Here is a 20,149-nt window from a genome sequence, read left to right on the forward strand (position 1 = left end):
TCTCTCTCTTTCTCTCTCTCTTTCTCTCTCTCTTTCTCTCTCTCTTTCTTTCTCTCTTTCTTTCTTTCTTTCTTTCTTTCTTTCTTTCTTTCTTTCTTTCTTTCTTTCTTTCTTTCTTTCTTTCTTCTTTCTTCTTTCTCCAGTTTAGAGTTAGGCACTAATTTTAATGGGTCTCTCAACAGTGATTTTCAACCTTTTGGTCAGCCTCTCAACCTGAGCAATTGGATGCCAGACCCAACCATCTGTAGTATTGTTGTGGAAGAATTATGTTCTGTATATTGTTTTCTTTGGTCATTGAACTTAGGATTTTGCTTTACCACCCAGTGAAACTCCCAATCATATATAGTTTGTGTGTGTGTGTGTGTGTGTGTGTGTGTGTGTGTGTGTATGTGTGTGCATGCGTGCGTGAGCACACGTGTGCATGAGTACGGCCAGGGCCAGTACTGGGGCTTGAACTTTGGGCCTGGGTGCTGTCCCTGAACTTTTTTGCTCAAGGCTAATGTGCCACCTCTTTTAGCCACAGCTGTACTTCTGGCTTTTTGGTGATTGATTGCAGATGAGAATCTCATGTACTTTTCTGCTTAGGCTAGCTTTGAACCACAATTTTCACATCTTAGCCTCCTGAAGAGCTAGGATTACAGGTGAATCACTGGCGGTTGGCTAAATTTGGTAATTTTTAAAAATTTTACTTGGCAAAATGGCAGTCAAGAACATAGTACACTTGCAGGCGTGCACACATACACACTAAACATTTATTTCGACATATGTACAAGAAGTTTACCTTTGAAAAATTTCACTTGTTTTAAACAATTTGAAATGAAGATTTTTTTTTTAAACAAAAATGAAGAGGGAAAATGTGGTGGTTCATGCATGTATTCTAGCTACTCAAAAGGCAGAGATTGCAAAGATTATGGTTCAGGGCCAGCCCAGGTGAAAAGCTATTGAGACTTAAGCATGGTGGTGCAGTCCTTTGGTCCTATCTATGCAGGAGTTGTAAATAGAGGATAAGTGAAAAACATGATATCTGTTTGAAAATAATGCAAAGGATTGGCTACTGAAATGTAGAAGGCCTACCTACCAAGTATGAGGTCCTGAGTTCAAACTTCAGTGCCACATATAGGCATACAAAAAAGGATTTAGCTTTTTATTTTATGTATCCTAAACATAATTATGTCAATTATTCACTAATCAGAGTTTTCTGTTAAATGTTTGTTTGCAGGTATATTTGCTTACTTAAACTACCATGTTCCTCGCACAAGACGAGAAATCTTAGAGACCCTAATCAAAGGCCTTCAGAGACTGGAATACAGAGGATATGATTCTGCTGGTATTTCCTTTTAAATGTCTTATGGGTGTGCTTGATTGTTGAATTTAGTCTTTTTCTTATTTGACTGTAGCAATGTCTGTTGTGTTATAGATTCCAGTGTGAAGAATTTTTGTCTTTTTTTCATGTTTAAAGGGTTTATGTGTTTCAATAGTGTTGCTATCTATATGTAGCATTGCTTCTGAGATCTTTACTGTAAAAACACAAATCACACAGGCATTTTTATGGGAGCAAATTCTAAAGAGTCTTACTCTACAAATTCTGCCTTTCATTACTTTTTCATCATGGAAGAGGGTAAGTCTGAGAGTCACAAGATCCTCAGATTCCATCATTCCCCAGGGTGATTTATGAGACCCAGCATATAGTTAACTCATGGCTACAGTTTATTACAGCAAAGTAATGCAAAGCAATATCAGCAAAAGCAACAGGTATATGATGTGAAATGAGGAAGAAACTAGGCATGAGCTTTCAAGAACTTCCAGTGTGTGGTACTTATAACGTCCTTAACAATGAGTTGTATAGCACATGAAGTGTCACTTGTGAGGGGAACTCATTAGTAACTTAGTGCCCAAGGATTTTATTGGATCTGGTCCCATAATTACCATATATTTAGCATGCAACAAAATTCCTGATTCACCAGGATAAAGCAGGTATTTGGGACAGACTGAATAGTTGCACAAAACAAAGGTATAATGAACCATTCTTACTCCTTGAGGATGATGGGAATTCTGAGACACAAGCCCCCAGATACCAGTCAAGGGCCAAATTTGGAAGTAGGGAGTTCTAAGAGTAGCAGCAACACATCCCTTTTCTGTACACTTCACATTTTACATTTAACATTTAGTATGCTTCATATTGTGCATTTAACTTCCTTAACTGGTCAGTGATGGAAATTCAATCCTACAAGTCCTTTGTTATTAATGTTTTCCTTCCTTTTCTGGCAATGTATCTTTCCCATGTGGATGCTGTTTGTTTTCTGTATGCTTTGGTTTTTTTTTTTTTTTTAAATAAGGAATATCTTTAAGGTTATTTCTTCAGCCCACTGTGTTATTTTGTGTTTTTATGGGTGAGCTCTGACATACCTTTTTCCCATACTCCCATATGTTGCAATTTACAATACATGTCTATTTATCTACCTTCCCTTTCTTTCATCTGTTAGTGGTTTTTTTTGTTTGTTTTGTTTTATTTTGTTTTTGTCGATGTGGGGCCTGAACTCTGGGCCTGGGCGCTGTTCCTCAGCTCTTCGGCTCAAGGCTAGTGCTCTACCACTTGAGCCACAGCTCCACTTCTGGCTTTTTCTGCTTATGTGGTGCTGAGGAATCAAACCCAGGGCCTTATGCATGCAAGGCAAACACTACACTGAGTAACCTTCCCAGCTCTACTGTTTTTTTGTTTTGTTTTTTTTTAATTGTTGTGTGCATGAGTGTATGTGCATGCTAGTCCTGGGTTTGAACTCGGGGCTTTGACCCTGTCCCTGAGTTTTTTTCTCAAGGCTAGTTCTCTGCCCCTGTGCCACAGTTCCACTTCTGGCTTTCTGGTTAATTGGAGATGAGAATCTCAAAGATTTGCATTCCAGGGCTGGCTGCAAACCGTAATTCTCAGATCTTAGCCTCCTGAGTAGCTAGGATTGTAGGTATGAGCCACTGAGCCTGGCCCTGTATCATTTTTTAAAAGTTATTGACAAAGATTCTTGCTATGCTGGCCTGGAATTTACTGTGTAGCTTGGGCAGATCTCAAAGTGCATCAGACTCTCAAAGTGCTAAGAATACAGGCAGGAGCCACCACACTTAGCTTCTTATTTTTTTGGGGGGGGCGGGGGCGGGGGGGTCTGGTCGTGGGGCCTGAACTCTGGGCCTGGGTGCTGTCCCTCAGCTCTTCAGCTCAAGGCTAGTGCTCTACCACTTGAACCACAGTGCCACTTCCGGCTTTTTTCTTTTTGCTTATGTGGTACTGAGGAATCGAACTCAGGGCCTCATGCATGCAAGGCAAGCACTCTACCACTGAGCCACCTTCCCAGCCCGCTTCTTATTTTTTTTTCCCCTTTGTTGGTAGAGGGGCTTAAACTCAGGGCCTGGGTACTCAATGTCCCTTCATTATTTTTACTCTAGGCTGACACTACCACTTTCGCAGCGCTACTTCCAGCTTTTTGGTGGTTAATTGGAGATGAGTGTCATGGACTTTTCTGCCCCTGATGACTTTGAACCACAATCCTATGGTCTTAGCTTCCTGAGTAGGTAGGATTATAAACATGAGCCTCCAGTGCCTAGCTATCTTATTTATTTCTAAAGTGTATTTCCAAGCTGGGCGCTGGTGGCTCACGCCTGTAATCCTAGCTACTCAGGAGGCTGAGATCTGAGGATCTCGGTTCAAAGCCAGCCCGGGCAGGAAAGACTGTGAGACTCCTATCTCCAATAAACCACTAGAAAACCGGAAGTGGCGCTGCAGCTCAAGTGGTAGAGTGCTTGCCTTGAGCTGAAGAGCTGAGGGACAGTGACCAGGCCCAGAGTTCAAGCCCCACACCGACAAAAAAAAAAAAAAGGAAGTGTATTTCCAGCTGTATTTCCCAAGTGTGTAGACTCATGTTTCCACCTGCTTTCTAGACTTTCTTCCTGTGGAAAGCAAATGTTACAGCCTTTGAGTGTTTGGAATTGAACTGATTACATTGTATTATTCACCCATATCCCTTCAATTCCCTCCGCATTCCTTTAATAATCATTATTGTCTAACAATTTTTTTTTCAGAATGACAAAACATATTTAATTACCTCTCAGTTCCCTAATCTCGTAACTCCTTAGAGCCTAGCAGATATCTTAGACTGGCTTGCACTGTCATTGCATATCCAGTCAGTTCTAGTCCTCATGATCATGTTCTCCATCTTCATTGCTATTCTTTTGTTCAGACCTATTCATTTTTGCTTTGTCCTCTCTCTCCCCAACCCATCCTCTGCACTGTTTTTACAGTTTGCTAATTGTTTTTGCAGTATTATTTTTCTGTTGAAATGACTCATTGCTTTCCTGTCTCTTCAAAGATAAATTCTTAAGATCCTTAGCAACTTAAGGTAGTCTCAAAAGTTGCTTTTCTCATGTTGCTCTTTATCCTTCTTCTAAGGTGTATGCCTCCCCCCCCCTGTTTCATTTTTCCATCCTCCTTCAGCTGTGACTTGAAATATTTCATTATAACTTGTAAATGTGTATGGTAATTGCTTGTATAAGTAATAACTTCTGTAGCAATTAGTCCTTTCTTATCTGTTTTTTTAAAGACTGTTGGAAAATGGCAACAGTAACTGAGTCCTCCTTCCTCTTCCCTCCCATCCTCCATCTCTCTCTTTTCTCCTTCTCTGCCTTCCTTCCTTGCTTCCTTCCTCTATTCTCTTTTCCTACCCTTTCTCCTTCCCTCCTCAACCTTATGCCTTCTAGGCATGTCTGCTGACCCACACAGTCCAGCCTTGTTTTTGTTTTTGTCTGGAGCAGCTGTCATGACTGGTGCATAATGTGTTTTCAATAAATGTTAAATTAATTAGATGAAAGTATAATTTTAAATTAAAAATTGCCTTATATCGATAATTTTAGCAGAAGCTACTTTCTAAATCTTGCTTTCTTTCTTCTTGATTTAGGTGTGGGATTTGATGGAGGCAATGACAAAGATTGGGAAGCTAATGCCTGTAAAATCCAACTCATTAAGAAGAAAGGAAAAGTTAAGGCACTGGATGAAGAAGTTCACAGTAATATACTTAGTTTGCTTTTTGTCCTTTTCCTGTTCTGTGCTCTTGCCAATACCTCATATTTTAGTATCCATTTTGAGGATGATATTTAAAGTATAAGGCAATAAATAAAAAGTGATTTTGTTATTGATTGACTGGCTTTAAATTGAGCCCGAGCTGTAAAAATGGTCATAGTGCTGGGTGCATTGGCACATGTCTGTAATATTACATACTCAGAAAGTAGAAATTGAAAGGATTGTGGTTTGAGCACAGACTGGGAGAACAGTTACTAATACCTCAACTCAAACAGCAAAATGTTCATAATAGCGGATGGCATGATCTAAACTGTGTGGGAGGCTGTTGGTAGGAGGATCACGTCTAAGGCTACCAATGGACAAATTAGAAAAATGAGTATGCTGTCTGAAAAATAACTAAAGCAGAAAAGGGCTGTGATGCGGTTCAAATGGTAAAGCATGTACCTAGCAAGTGTAAGACTAGATTCTTCAGTACTGAAAAAAAAAAGTCACAACAATTAGCGAAGGAACTTAGTTAAATACATTGGTATTTTTTTGGTAATACTATTTATGTACTACTTATATGGAGGTAAGTACTATTTATATGGAGGTAACTTTCTCTTATTTAGAAATGCCCCAAATGCAAGAGCATTGCTTGCTGCTGGAGGTTCAGATGTGCCATTGGGAAGCCATCAGTGCTGCCTATAAATAGGACAGTTAATAGTTCTGTGCTTAACAAGGAAAGAAGAAAAATATACCAAGGCTGCCAAAAGCAGCCTGTCACGTCTCAGGCTAAAGTGTTCTGGCCACAGGGCATGCATGATAAGTTCTTAGTGAAGATGGAAAAGGTATAGCATTTGTGTATGTATGAGTACCTTGAAACATATTTCTGTGGATAAGGCAGAGGACTACTTATACTTAACATGGCTTCTAGCATTTTTACAACTTTATTAAATACAGAATTTCTTTTTCAGAACAACAGGATATGGATTTGGATATAGAATTTGATGTCCACCTTGGAATAGCTCATACCCGTTGGGCAACTCATGGAGAACCCAATCCTGTTAATAGCCATCCCCAGCGCTCTGACAAAAATAATGGTTTGAACAGATTCTTTGTGCTTTGAGATGATTGCAGGGGGCCAGTAATGGTTTTGTTATTTTAATTTTCTTTCTATCTGGAAAATGTCATACTCATTGACAAATAGTGTATAGAGATCCTGACTCTCCTAACTCATTATCCAGCTTATGCAGTGTGTGAATTATGTATTCCTGATATAATTCATGTATTCCTGATATAACATTTTTAGTGTTGATATGGTATTTTCTTTCTTAAAAGTCAATTAAAAATGTTTGTTTTGTTATATAATTTGTAATACATTCAGCTCAAGTTCACTCACTTTCAAACCAAAATCAGATCTTTAGGTATAATAACATATTAAAAATTTGATACAAAATTAGATTCAAGCCAGGCTTGAGTGACACATATCTGTTACTCCGATTACTGGGGAGGCTGAGGAAGGAGGATCACTTGAACACAGAAGTTGGAGGCCAGCTAGGGCATCATAGTGAGATCCTATTTCATAGAAGAAGAAAAATTTGGATTTAGTAGTAATTTTTCTTTAGATGTATGAATTTTAAATTTATAATTTCAGTGGCTATACATAAGAATCTGTATTACCAACTTTTGATTATCCTTATAATTTTCAGTGTTGTCATTTAATAAGAAATAGATAAAAATAATCCCAAGAACATTATTTTCTCTTGGAATGATGTTTTAACATTTTTATGTGACAGTTCAGGAATTATTCAGAAATTTGCTTGCTTGAGCAAGTAAGGTTAGTTGTAGATCCAAATAGCTGCATCATTATTTTTGACAGATTCTTATACTTGTTTATTGTAAGTTTGGTAATTGTTCTAGTTTGAAACTCATATCAAGAGTAAATCAAAGAGACATGAGGATGACAGTTATTTACCTCAGATGTCTTATTTGGAAAATGGCCTGGTAAACTTGACCCTTTCCTGTATTAACGTAGGAACTCTAGTTTAGCCACAGATGAAATTGATGTTTCTAGACAGCAGTTCATTTTATTTACTCCTTGTAAACACTGTATGCTTCTGACAAGCCGCATAGCTGATATTGCTATTTTGTAATTTAGGTGATGGTAGGTATCTAATCATAGAAGTAGGTGATAGTATGTTGTAACATTTTTACTTGACAAAATCTATTCATAACAGTAGCCATTACTAGCATTTATCAGGCTTCTAATTTTTGTCATTAATACTTTTATTTCTTATAGAGTTTATTGTTATTCATAATGGAATCATCACCAATTACAAAGACTTGAAAAAGTTTTTGGTAAGTAAAGAATACACTAATCTTTGAGAATACTTTCTTTGGTGTGTATGCCAGTCCTGGGGCTTGAAGTCAGGGCCTGGGCACTGTTCCTGAGGTTTTGTGCTCAAGGCTAGTGCTCTACCACTTGAGCCACAGGTCCACAGCTTCTGGCTTTATTTATTTATTATTATTTTGTTGGTCATGGTGCTTGAACTCTGGGCCTGCGCATTGTCCCTGAGCTCTTTAGCTCAAGGCTAGTGCTCTAACACTTTGAGCCACAGCATCACTTCCAGTTTTCTGGTAGTTAATTGGAGATGAGAGTCTCACAGACTTTTCTGCCTGGGCTGGCTTTGAACTGTGATTCTCTGATCTTAGCCTCTTGAGTAGCTAGAATTACAGGCGTGAGTACCAGCACCCGGCTTATTTATTTATTTTTTAAGTGGTTAATTGGAAATGAGTGTCACAGACTTTCCTTCCCAGACTGGCTTTGTGATCTTTAGATCTCAGTCTCCTGAGTAGCTAGGATTCTAGGTAAGGGCCACTGGTGCCTAGCTTGAGAATCCTTTTAATAGGAGTCATGAAATGGTATGTTGGGATGTGCAGCACTATCTACATAAGATTGAGTAATCCTAAAACAGTTGTAAGGGTGTTGTGGTCTGTTGGACTTTTCTCTGACTGCATTGGATCAATCCTGTTTTCTTATGTAAATACTGTTTTGTTTTTTTTTTAATGGCATCAGTGGCCCTGACCTATAATACTAGCTACAATAAGGCTGATGTCCAAAAGATGATAGTTCGAGGCCAGAAGAAAAGTCCATGAGACTAGCTTCAAAAGAACTAGCAGTAAGCAGAGCTGCTGGCATGGCTCAAGTGGTACAGTGCCAGCTGAGCAAGCGTGAAATCCTTAGTACAAACCCCAGTTCTGCCTCCTCTCAAGAAAGGGAAGTAAGGGGCTGGGAAGGTGGCTCAGTGGTAGAGTGCTTGCCTTGCATGCCTGAGGCCCTGGGTTCGATTCCTTAGCACCACATAAGCAGAAAGGAAAAAGCCAGAAGTGGCGCTGTGGCTCAAGTGGTAGAGTGCTAGCCTTGAGCTGAAGAGCTGAGGGACAGTGCCCAGCCCAGAGTTCAGGCCCCACGACCAGACCAAATACAAAAAAAAAGGGGGGGGCAGTAATAATTTGACTTTATTATTAGTGACCAACATGAGAGAACCTAAGTTTGATCCACTAGCATGGGGAAAATAAAAGTTTTTGGAGCTAGGGCTAGGATGTTGGCTCAGTGGTAGAATGCTTGCCTCACATGCAGGAGGCCCTGGGTTCGATTCCTTAGCACTACATAAGCAGAAAAAAGTTGGAAGTGGTGATGTGGCTCAAGTGGTAGGGTGCTAGCCTTGAGCTGAAGAGCTGAGGGACAGCATCCAGGCCCAGAGTTCAGCCTCCACAACATCTTTTACTCTGTGATAGACCTTGTTCAGTATTTAATAAAAGAGTTTTCTAGGGCCAAGTATAGTGGTACATACTTGTAATCTCAGGCTATGAAGATCAAGGTCTGAGGCTGGCTTGGCCAAGAGTATGAGAGATCGTGTTTGAAAAGTAAAAGAAAAAGAAGTGTGCCTCATGTGAAAAGTAAAAGGGCAAAAAGAAGTGTGCCTCATGTGGTAGAGTGCTTATCTAGGAAATGTGAGGCCCTGAGTTCATTCCCTAGTATCTCTCTCTCTCTCTCTCTCTCTCTCTCTCTCTCTCTCTCTCTCTCTCTCTCTCTCTCTCTCTCACTCACACACACACACACACACACACACACACACACACATACACACACACAAAACTAAAATATTTCTAGAATGTATGATAACTGGAGCAGATTAAAAGAAAAATCTATGTCCTAAACAGTTATGTGCTATGTTGTTACAGTTAAAGTGCTGTCAGTACCTTTCTAAGTTCCTTTTTCTCAAGGCTGTTCAATTAAGCTCTCTGCAGTGATGCAACATTGTGCATTTATGCTAATGCAGTAACCACCAGGCACAAGTGACTGTTAAGTTACTATGGCAGAGAAACTAGATTTTTGGGGCTAGGAAGTTGGCTCAGTGGTAGAGTGCTTGCCTTGCATGCCTGAGGCCCTGGGTTCAATACCTCAGCACCACATAAGCAAAAAGAAAAAAGCTGGAAGTGGTGCTGTGGCTGGCTCAAGAGGTAGAGCGCTAGCCTTGAGCTGAGGAGCTGAGGGACAGCGCCCAGGCCCAGAGTTCAGGCCCCAAGACCGGACCAAAAAAAAAAAAAAAAAAAGTAGATTTTCAACTCTACGGGATTTTAGTTAGACTTAAATAATCACATATAGTTAATGGCAATTTTACTAGAGTGTACAGTAGCATCATCAATGAAAGAATTGTTATATTTATTATGAAATTAGTGTTTTTGTTTTTTCCTCTTGGCCCTGGAGCTTGAACTGATTCTGGGCTCCATCCTTGAACTTTTTTGCTTAAGGAGAGTGCTCTACCACTTGAGCCACAGCTCTACTTCCACATTTTTGTTGGTTAATTGGAGATGACAGTGTCAGAGACTTTACTGCCTGGGCTGGCTTCAAACCATGATCTTCAGATCTTAGCCTTCTTAGTAGCTAATATTACAAGTATGAGCCACTGGCACCCAGCTTTGAGTGTTTTATATATCATTTTAATTATTTAATTCATATGTGGCATATATTTATGTAACTTTAAAGTGTTCAGCAATATAGAACTTATCTGGAGGTCACTATAGTCAGATGATTACCTTAATTTTGGGTAAATGCATTATAGTATTCAAAAATACTAGATACTAAAGCTACCAGCACAGCTCTGTTTATCGCAGTATTATTCACCATAGCTAAGATATGGAACCAACTCCAGATGTCCCTTAGTAGATGAATGGCTCAAGAAATTGTGATATATACATATACAATGGAATTCTGTGCCTCCAGAAAGAATGATACCACCCCATTTGCTAGGAAATGGAAAGACTTGGAAAAAATTATATTAAGCGAAATAAGCCAGACTCAAAGAAACATAGGTCCCGTCGTTTTCCTTATTTGCAATAATTAGTATACATCTAGGATAATCTTACAGACAAGCAGAAAAGGTCAAAAGCTATGTACATGTGACCATATAAGATGATGCTAAGCGAAATGCACCCCAAGATATGGACACAGAGGTTTTTTTCTTTGTTGCTGTTGTTTTTAATGTACTATGTGATTTAAAAAATTTCTTTTGTATGTTCTTCCCTCTATGGTATAACTTCTGTTGTTACTATATTTGATTTCGGTGTCTTGCATCTTGTATGCACATTTTTCAAATTTGGGTAGGAGTAGGGAAATAACAAAATGCTGAAACAAGGATACAGTGGACCTGTTGTAACAATGAGACATGTAAGACACTATGTTGAAAACAAACTTTACAACTTCGGGGATGGGGAGGGAGGGGTTGGGGAGGTGAGGAAGTAAGGGAAAGTAGGGGAAAAACAAAGGAGGGGGTAACTGCTCTATAGGAAATGTACTCATTACCTTACTCATGTAACTGTAACCCTTCTGTACAGTATCTTCACAATAAAAAAAAATACTAGAAATTAGGGAGATTTTTGAGGAAAAAATTCTGTAGAGAGGATTTGGTTATCATGGATATTTCCTGAAGTTTGTCTTTTCCCTCTACTTGCAGGAAAGCAAAGGCTATGACTTTGAATCTGAAACAGATACAGAAACAATTGCCAAGCTGGTGAAGTACATGTATGACAACTGGGAAAGTCAAGACATCAGTTTTACTACATTGGTGGAGAGAGTTATACAACAATTGGTATACAGATAAACTGTTGATGTCGATACTGAAGCTTATACTTTCACTTGGGTTTTTTACTTACGGCTGGTGCTCTACACTTGAGCCATACCTACAGTTCTAGCTTTTGGCTGGTTCATTGGAAATAAGAGAGTCTTGTGGGTTTGTCTGTCTGTGATAGCTTTGAACTGAGATTCTGAGATCTCAGCCTCCTGAATAGGAGTACAAATGTGAGCCATCAAGACTTGGCTAAGCCACACTTCTAAAGATAATGATAGCAACATTAACTGCTTTCTTAATGAGAAAGAACTTTCTTAATGAGAAAGAAATCTGATAATCAGGAACTGTGCTAATTTCTTGATGTTTTATTTCCTATGCATACAATTCAACTTGAATAATTTTGAGAGTCTTACTGACATGTCTTCACTAGCACTTAAAATTCTATTTAGTCCACTATAGTTTGTGGTCATGAGATTGAAAAGCTTTATATCCCCAAACTACACAGATCCAAATTTATCCACACCGCACACAAACATGTACACAGGGCACACAATGGAGAATTTATCACTTTCTTGCTTTCAGCCAATAACAGCGCAATGTCTTTTTTTTTTGCTAGTCTTGGGCTTAAACTCAGCCTGGGTGCTGAGACTCTTTGTGCTCAAAACTAGTGCTCTAGCATTTGAGCCACAACACCACTTTAGGCTTTTTCTGAGTAGTTTATTAGAGATAAGAGTAACATGGACTTTTCTGCTTGGGCTAGCTTTGAACTGCAATCCTCAGATCTCAGCCTCCTGAGTAGTTAGGCTTATAGGTATGAGCCATTGGCTCCCAGCTTAAAATGTAGTCTTTATTCTGAGATAATGTCTACATGTTTTTGTACTAGCACAATAAACTACATTTCTGTGGCCCTATATTTGTAGGTAGACATGATGGTTCATGCCTGTAATTCCAACCTTTTGGGAAATCGTTATAGAGAGGATTGTGGCTTGAAGTTAGCCAGTTATACAACCATCATCTCCATAAATAATTGGTGTGGTAGCGGAATGTCTATATTTTTTCAGCCATGGGGAGGCACAGATTGGAGGATTGAGGTCCAAAGCTGGCTTCTAGTATAAAAGCAGGACCCTATCAAAAAAATCTGGAAAGCAAAAAAGGGCTGGGGACATAGCTCAAATGGTAGAGCACCTGCCTAGAAAGCAAGCATGAGACCCTAAATTCATACCCCAGTATTGTCAAAGAAGAAAGAAAAGTCCCCCCCCCCAAAAGTATTGTTTTGATTCCACTTCAAAAGTCCAAGTTCATAGTGATGCCTTTACCTTCTTCCCCAAGCTTAGACCTTTCCCATTTTCTCTACTAAGATGCACCTCTCCTTTTCACCTCCACTAGATCTTTTGACATCTACAGCAGGAGTTAGGAAAACAGAGAATATACTGATCTGTTTTTTCTTTTACACAAGGCAGATTTGCATGCCTTTCTATTCTACTCCTACTCCTATTCCTATTCCTGTTCCCTTTGAAGTCCACTTCATTCTGTAGTGGTTCTTTGCTCTCCTCCTCATGTTCTTCCTTCCTTTCTTCTTTTTAGATACTGTTATCCCTGAGGAGGCTGATGGATAGGGTGGGATGATTGTTAATCATTGTGAGGGATGTGTATTTATGTCTCTAATCTTCAGGTCAAAAAGAATGGGAAGATCTAGGTGCTGGTGGCTCATGCCTATAATCCTAGCTACTCAGGAGGCTGAGGTCTGAGGATCACAGTTTGAAGCCAGCTCAGGCAGGAAAATATATGAGACTCTTACCTCCAAAACTACTCCCTGCCCCCGACCCCCCAAAAAAGCCAAAAGTGGAGCTGTGGCTCAAATGGTAGAGTGCTAGCCTTGAGCAAAAGGAGATCAGAGACAGTGCACAGACCCTGAGTTCAGGATCCAGGACTGGTACAAAAAAAAAAAAGGAAGGTAATGTGATGTATAATTACTAGACCAGAATATGGATTTTGGATGTTTAACTTTGAATGTTTAACTTTAATTCTGTCTTCCTACTGAATTTATATTATGAGAGATGGTGTATCTATTGAGAAATTTTGGTAGTGTATACAAAGGCGAATTTTCAACTGATCGATTTTTTGAGCTATTAACTGTTAAGCATTCTTTGAAAGTGAGCCTGGTTACAGAAGCTGGTCTTTTGTGTGCCACATCTCAGGAATGTCTCGGTAAATTTTTCTTTTTTCTTTTCTACTGGTCCTGGGGTTTGAATTCAGGGTGTCTGATTGCTACCCCTGAGTTTTTTTGCTCAAGGCTAGCCCTCTCCTTCTTGAGCCACAGCTCTACTTCAGGCTTTTTAGCAATTAATTGGTAGATAAGAGTCTCACAGACTTTCCTGCCTGGGCTGACTTTGAACCATGCTCCTCAAGTCTCAGCCTCCTAAGTAGCAAGGATTACATTAGTGCCTGGCTGTCTAGGTATAATTTAAATGTGTTTATGAACTAGTGAAGAAAAACACTTGTGTGAACAATAAATTCCTATGCTAAAGCCAGTATATTTTCAGCATTTCATTTCTGATAATTGATTATGCTAAGTATTGCTAATTCTTTTTTATTTGCTTTTTTGCCTCCATAGGAAGGTGCTTTTGCACTAGTATTTAAAAGTGTTCATTTTCCTGGGCAAGCAGTTGGCACAAGGTACATATAAATCTATTAAGAATGAATTCTTATATGTATTTTGGGACAAATCCTTTACTGGATTTACTGGCCCTGCCCTTTTTTAGATGAATTTTATGAATATTGTTGCTCTCCATAATCCAGGACAACATGACAGGATACTGGAGTGAAAAATTAAACAATTGGGGACCAAGGGTTATAAAGGCTCATCAGCTCTTGAACCCTGAACTCCTGTAAGCAAGCCTATTTATTGAGTTCACTAGTACAGGGAAGATTACTATAGGTACATTCAGAAAAGAAGGTACCAATTTATCTTGTGATTCCAGTCATTAATATCAGACATATTTTGTGTATATAGTAATAATTTACTCCCTATTGTTAGGGAGCAGAGGGAGCAGCAAACATTTTCGAAATCCGTAACTAATATAAACATACATTGTCTCAACCTTCATAGGAGCCAATCAACTCTAACTTAAACATAAGGTCCATTCAACTGTGACTTAGACATCAGAGGTTCCAGTTAATAGTAATTTACACATTTATTTTGCCTTGTCTTTCGTAACTTTTCCAGGGTCCAGTTTTCAGTCTTCTGAGTACTGATGAGGCAGCATTCCAACCTCTTATCCCTTTCCTGGTCTCACAGCTTGCCTTTAGTGTTCCTACAGAGTATATTTATTTCCACATACTACTTTTGTCTATTGTGATGCCACTTTTAACAAAATCCCTTAATAAAGCAAATATATTTTGGCATTTAAGATTGGCCTTCTGTGGGAGAACTGTGTAACTTTGTGAATATAGATATTGAAAATTTTCCAGTTTCAAGTCCGAAGCATTAGCTTTCTTAATATTTTTGAAACATTCCAGACAGATTCCTAGCTAGTAGTACCATGATTACTTTTGCTAAGACATTATAAAATGAGGCACTTGAAGATTTGGGGAGAAAGATGCTTTTAATCTGAAGGCAAAGGTGATTTAGGAGAAAGTGCCATGCGTTCATTTATGCCGACAGTCTATACAATTGGAAAAAGTTTCATTTTTATCTTAAAAGAGAGAACAAGATTCTAAAATGGAAGTTGGCAGGTTTTTTGGGGCGTATTGGTTGAATAATGAAAATTTTAGGCTTTCTGAGCCACATAACCTCTTAGTTACTACTTGCTATCCTAATGTGAAAGAATGCAACTGGATATGTTTCAGTAAAACTTTATGTAATACTATTTAAATTTTTTTTTTTTTTTTGGTCGGTCATGGGGTTTGAACTCGGGGCCTGGGCACTGTCCCTGTGCTCTTCAGCTCAAGGCGAGCACTCTACTGCTTGAGCCAAATACAATTTAAATTTTATCAGTTGAGAAAGAATAATGAAAGCTGTTTGAAACAGACAAGCGTGGCATATAGATCTGCCAGCCTAGTTATTTTTTAATTAAAGTTGAGTTTGGAGGAAAAATTAAAACATAATTTGAGTATTAAATTTCACATTTAACTGTTTAAAATTTTAAATTGCTAGTGCATTCTTTATAAAAATGGTTAATTCTGATTCATCTTGCTCTTATAGGCGAGGTAGCCCCTTATTGATTGGTGTGCGGAGTGAACACAAGCTTTCTACTGATCACATTCCAATACTGTATAGGACAGGTAAACTGCTCTTATCTCATGCTTGTGGAAAATGTAGAAATTGAGTGTTGTAGCTATAAGAATTATCTTCCTTAAGTAGAACAAATACTTTTTGGTTGTATACATGTATATGTATATAGCACATACACAAACACACATATAAACATGAAAAAGGTTTGTTTTGTGAGTTCTCTGACAAGTAGTTTTTTTTTTTTTCTGTTGTATATCCTTAGCTAGGACTCAGATTGGATCAAAATTCACACGGTGGGGATCACAGGGAGAAAGAGGTGGGAATTGCATGGATGGAGAGGAATCTTACCCTCTTTTGTTCATTCTTTACTAATTCTTTGTTTTTGGAGTGAATGAATGTGCCGAGCCTCTAAAACTGCTTATTTTATGGGAAAATATATTTTGACAATTTATTTTTCTAATTTGCAGTATTATATTTTGTCTGTTTGCTTTCCCCATTTAGAAAACTGCTTTTTGTAATTCATTTTATTAAAATCTAATATTTGAGGAAATAGTTGAAATTGTACTTTTTTTTTCAGTTTCAAAAATAGTCATGCAGATTACATGCTTAGAATAAGGAAAGAGTATTGTTCACTCAGTTCACTGTTAGTTACTTGAGTAACTTAGCCGAGCTTTTAATTGAAATGCGCTTACATGGTCTTTATGCATGATATTTTACTTTTACACTTACATTTGATATTTTGATTGGCATTATTTGGAGTTCTTTTTTACTGTTCATGTTTGAAGTTAGTTTATTTCTATATTTACTTGTGTAACTGGGAATTAAACCCAGAGCCTTACACATGCGAGGTAAATGCTCTATCTCTGACCTGTATCCCTAGGCATGTTAGTTTTTAAAATAAGTCTTTTAGCTATACAAACTCTGAGCCATTTTATTAACATAATTACATAGGAAAGTAAAACAGCTTGAACCATATGGAAGAAAGACAAGTGAAAAGCCCTGAGTTCAAGCTCTGGTAACAGCATACACATTTTATTTTCCACTTCACAGTTGTAATTTTAATATTTTTAATGTAATTCCTGCGATAAGTATAGGCATATTAACTTATATGTATTAAGTTCAGAAAGCTTGATGTAACATTCAATTAAAATTAGTATATACTTTCCAGTTTTAAAAGTTAATGATAAAGAATAAAGCTTTTACATGGCTGAGAATATTACAGTGAAATGTTTATAACGTAGCACTGTTATATGCACTATGTATATTTTTTCTTGTGCCGGTACTGGGGCTTGAACTCAGAATAGTTGGGTTGCTGTCCCTTAGCTTTTTTGGCTCAAGACATGCTTTACCACTTGAGCCACCCTTCCACTTGTGGCTTTTTTTGTGGTTATTTAGAGATAAGATTTTCATGTACTTTCCTGCCCAAGCTGGCTTCAAATTGTGATTGTCATATTTCAGCCTCCGAGAGTAGCTAGGATTACAGGTGTGAGGCACCAACACCCAGCTTTGCTCTGCATTTTTAATAGTTGCTATTTCACCCATACTTTTTGTTTTTCACTGTTGTTTTGCATGGAAAGAAAGATGATCTACCTAGCACTTAAAATTCTTTTGTGTTGCTATGGGTTTTAAAAATTACTTTAGTTGATTTATATATATTTTCTATATTGGCCATCATTTTTACATGCTTTTTGACTCAAGTTAATTTTATGCTCTAGGCAAAGACAAGAAAGGAAGTTGCAATCTCCCTCGTGTGGACAGTACAACTTGTCTTTTCCCTGTTGAAGAAAAAGCAGTAGAATATTATTTTGCTTCTGATGCAAGGTTAGCTTCTGTAATTGATTTAAAGAGAATTTTAAATTGAGAAGTCATTTTGTATAAATCTAGTCATACTGTATAAGAGAATTCTTTCAATCCTTCCTCGGCCCCCATTCTCTCTCTCGCTCTCTCTTGCTCTCTCTCTCTCTCTCTCTCTCTCGCTCTCTCTTGCTCTCTCTCTCTCTCTCGCTCTCTCTTGCTCTCTCTCTCTCTCTCTCTCCTCTCTCTCTCTCTCTCTCTCTCTCTCTCTCTCTCTCTCTCTCTCTCTCTCTCTCTCTCTCTCTCTCTCTCTCTCTCTCTCTGCTGAGGATATACTCTGTATGTTAGAAGTACTCTGCTACTCGGCCATACATCAACCCTGAGTATCTTCTTTTTTTATTGTGCTGGTTGTAGGGCTTGAACTCAGGCCCTGGGCACTATCCTTGAGCCCTTTTGCTCAGTGCTAATTAATGTTCTACCATTTGAGCTGTACCTCTATTTTGGGTTTGAGTGGTTATTTGGAGACAAGAGTCTCATGGAATCTTCTGCCTGGGCTGGCTCTAACTGTAATCTTCAGATTTCAGCCTCCGGAATAACCAGGATTATAGGTGTGTCACTAGTGCTCAGTTAGAATTTTCTTAAGAGTAGAGGTAGTCAAGTATAGTGGCCTGTGATCTTGTATATATGGGAGGTGGAGAAGGGAGGATTGTAGCTTAAGGCTGGTTTGGCAAAAGTCATTAAGAGTCAATTTTAAAGAACAATCTGAGTGAAGTGGTACTTGTCTATAATCCCAACTTTGTGAGAAAGAGGTAGGAGACTTGTTCCAACACATTTGCTTCAGGGTGTTGTTTCTTCAGGAAGATTATCCAGGTTTTGTAGGGAGGAGGATTGAAGAATACCTTAGTTGGTATCCCATCAATTCCATTACAGTTGTTGAACCACTGTAGTTTTAGTGTAATATGGATTCTTGTCTTTTACATTTAGAATGAACTTTATAGCATAAGTCGTTAAAGAAACAGTACTAGACTAAGACATTTTCAAAGAAAGTAAGGTAGAATGTTTAGGTGCACTTATAGATGAAATACTATAGAAATGAAGATAAATTGGGATTGCTTGAATTACCAATAGGTATTGTTTCATTTACTGTACCTGAAAATAAGAGGAAGTAATAAAAAAACGAGAAAAAGATACCATTTCAGACAAGAAAGGAATGTATTCTCTCAGAGAGAAAATGAGCTTTGCTGGTTTCCAGTGTTGCAGATATGTAAGATGTGTAGTCAGCATTAATATGTGTCACTGCTGTCATTAACTAGGTTGATAGTTATAGCTTAAATAACTGGAAATTGCTGAAGCTTACCAGCCCTTTTTCATTCATTCTTACATTCATAGTGAATACTCTGAGCAAAGCCATATGCTAGCCTGAGGCATAACGGTAAGAAATAAAAATACCTTTGACTTAATGGAGTTTTTCCACAATAGAGAAGACAGATTTTAAACACTTACATAATTACATAATTCTCACTATGACAAGAGCTACAAAATGCTTATTAGAGGTTTATCCCCGGTACATAGGTTTTTTAAAAAAGGACTGAAGCTTGAACTGAGAGTTAGGGGAGATTAAGAAGTAATTAGATTAAGCAGTAGACAGAACATTCGCAGAACATGATTTGTCCTGTTACAGTTAAGGAGAGAGATAAGTGGCTAGAACTCACAGGGAGATGATATTTGGTGGGGTATGGATGTTTTCCTGAGAGCCAAAGAGGTACCAAGTAGTTTGTTGGTTTAGAGAGACATCTTGCTTAGTATGCCTTTTGGTAGGGATTTTGGCAGACAATAAGAATGGGTGGATGGAAATAAGGGAGAACATGAGTAGTTAGGAAGATGCTGAGTTAGTCAGCCACAGAGTTGATAAAAGCAGCTTGTATCGGTATGTGGCAGTGGACAAAGAAGAAAGCTATAAGACATATTTCAGGATTAAAATTACAGCATTTGTTGATAAGTAGAATGAGGCAGAAATGGCCATGTCTCCTGACCTAATCTAATTTTGTTAGATTTTTTGCACAGAGATCCTTTTATTTTTTGTTTTCAGGGACCACCTCCCCATCAGTGTTCCATATGTGATGACATTTTGGTAACCAGAAAGTTTAATAGTTTAATGATAGTATGTATTTTTATTTGATCCTCCTGTCCTAATGACAGATCCACTTGTGATAATAATCTTGGTTATTGATTGTAATTTCTTGTTGAATATTATAGTGCTGTCATAGAACACACCAACCGTGTCATCTTTCTAGAAGATGATGATGTCGCAGCAGTGGTAGATGGCCGTCTTTCTATCCATCGAATTAAACGAACTGCAGGAGATCACCCTGGACGAGCTGTGCAGACCCTCCAGATGGAACTCCAGCAGATCATGAAGGGTGATAGTTCTTGTTATTTCCTAGCTTGGTGTCCTTAGAGGCAAGAGACATTCTATTTCCTGTCCTGCCATTGAACCTAACAATGTTAGGTGGAATCTCTTGAACTGATGAAGGGGTAACCCCAGAAAAAGGGATGGTTCTTTGGAGAACATATCTCTTGGTCTTAGAGTAATTCTTTATTCTAATGCCTGATCTGTTGTTTTTGACATAAAAAAGGAGATTATCTTAATAGAATCTGATGTTTTATAGATAACTTGTAAGTTTCATATTATGTTGCTTTTTCTTCTATTTTTCTTCTACTCCCTCTCCAGTTTTGTCATATATACTGTGGGGATACTAAAATCTATCATTAAGAATGTTTTAAGTGTGTTTTAAGCATTAAGATGTCTGTTGAGTACTGTGCCCTTAGCATAGTACCTTGCAAACTTCATGCCCCCTTTCATAATGTTGGCTGTTATTAACTGTTGTGATTACTATGATTTTTTTTTCTACTTTCTGACTCGGTTGTGGTAGGAATAACATTCTTGTATAA

General features: G+C 38.2%; 1 protein-coding gene across 1 annotated transcript in view; it reads left to right on the plus strand.

The window, feature by feature from the left end:
* Positions 1-421: 421 nt before the first annotated feature.
* Gfpt1 (glutamine--fructose-6-phosphate transaminase 1) overlaps positions 422-20,149 on the plus strand; it is a 46,260-nt gene continuing 26,532 nt past the window's right edge. Inside the window, exons 1-10 of the mRNA XM_070004450.1 lie at positions 422-425; positions 1,193-1,327; positions 4,938-5,045; positions 6,013-6,138; positions 7,338-7,396; positions 11,056-11,190; positions 13,784-13,845; positions 15,374-15,453; positions 17,119-17,224; positions 19,454-19,617. Coding sequence (XP_069860551.1) covers positions 422-425; positions 1,193-1,327; positions 4,938-5,045; positions 6,013-6,138; positions 7,338-7,396; positions 11,056-11,190; positions 13,784-13,845; positions 15,374-15,453; positions 17,119-17,224; positions 19,454-19,617 — 979 coding nt within the window. The remainder of the gene's footprint in view (positions 426-1,192; positions 1,328-4,937; positions 5,046-6,012; positions 6,139-7,337; positions 7,397-11,055; positions 11,191-13,783; positions 13,846-15,373; positions 15,454-17,118; positions 17,225-19,453; positions 19,618-20,149) is intronic.

This window comes from Dipodomys merriami, unplaced genomic scaffold, assembly GCF_024711535.1.
Source record: "Dipodomys merriami isolate MVZ:Mamm:240054 unplaced genomic scaffold, mDipMer1.0.p SCAF_63, whole genome shotgun sequence".
In the NCBI taxonomy this organism is placed as follows: Eukaryota; Metazoa; Chordata; class Mammalia; order Rodentia; family Heteromyidae; genus Dipodomys; species Dipodomys merriami.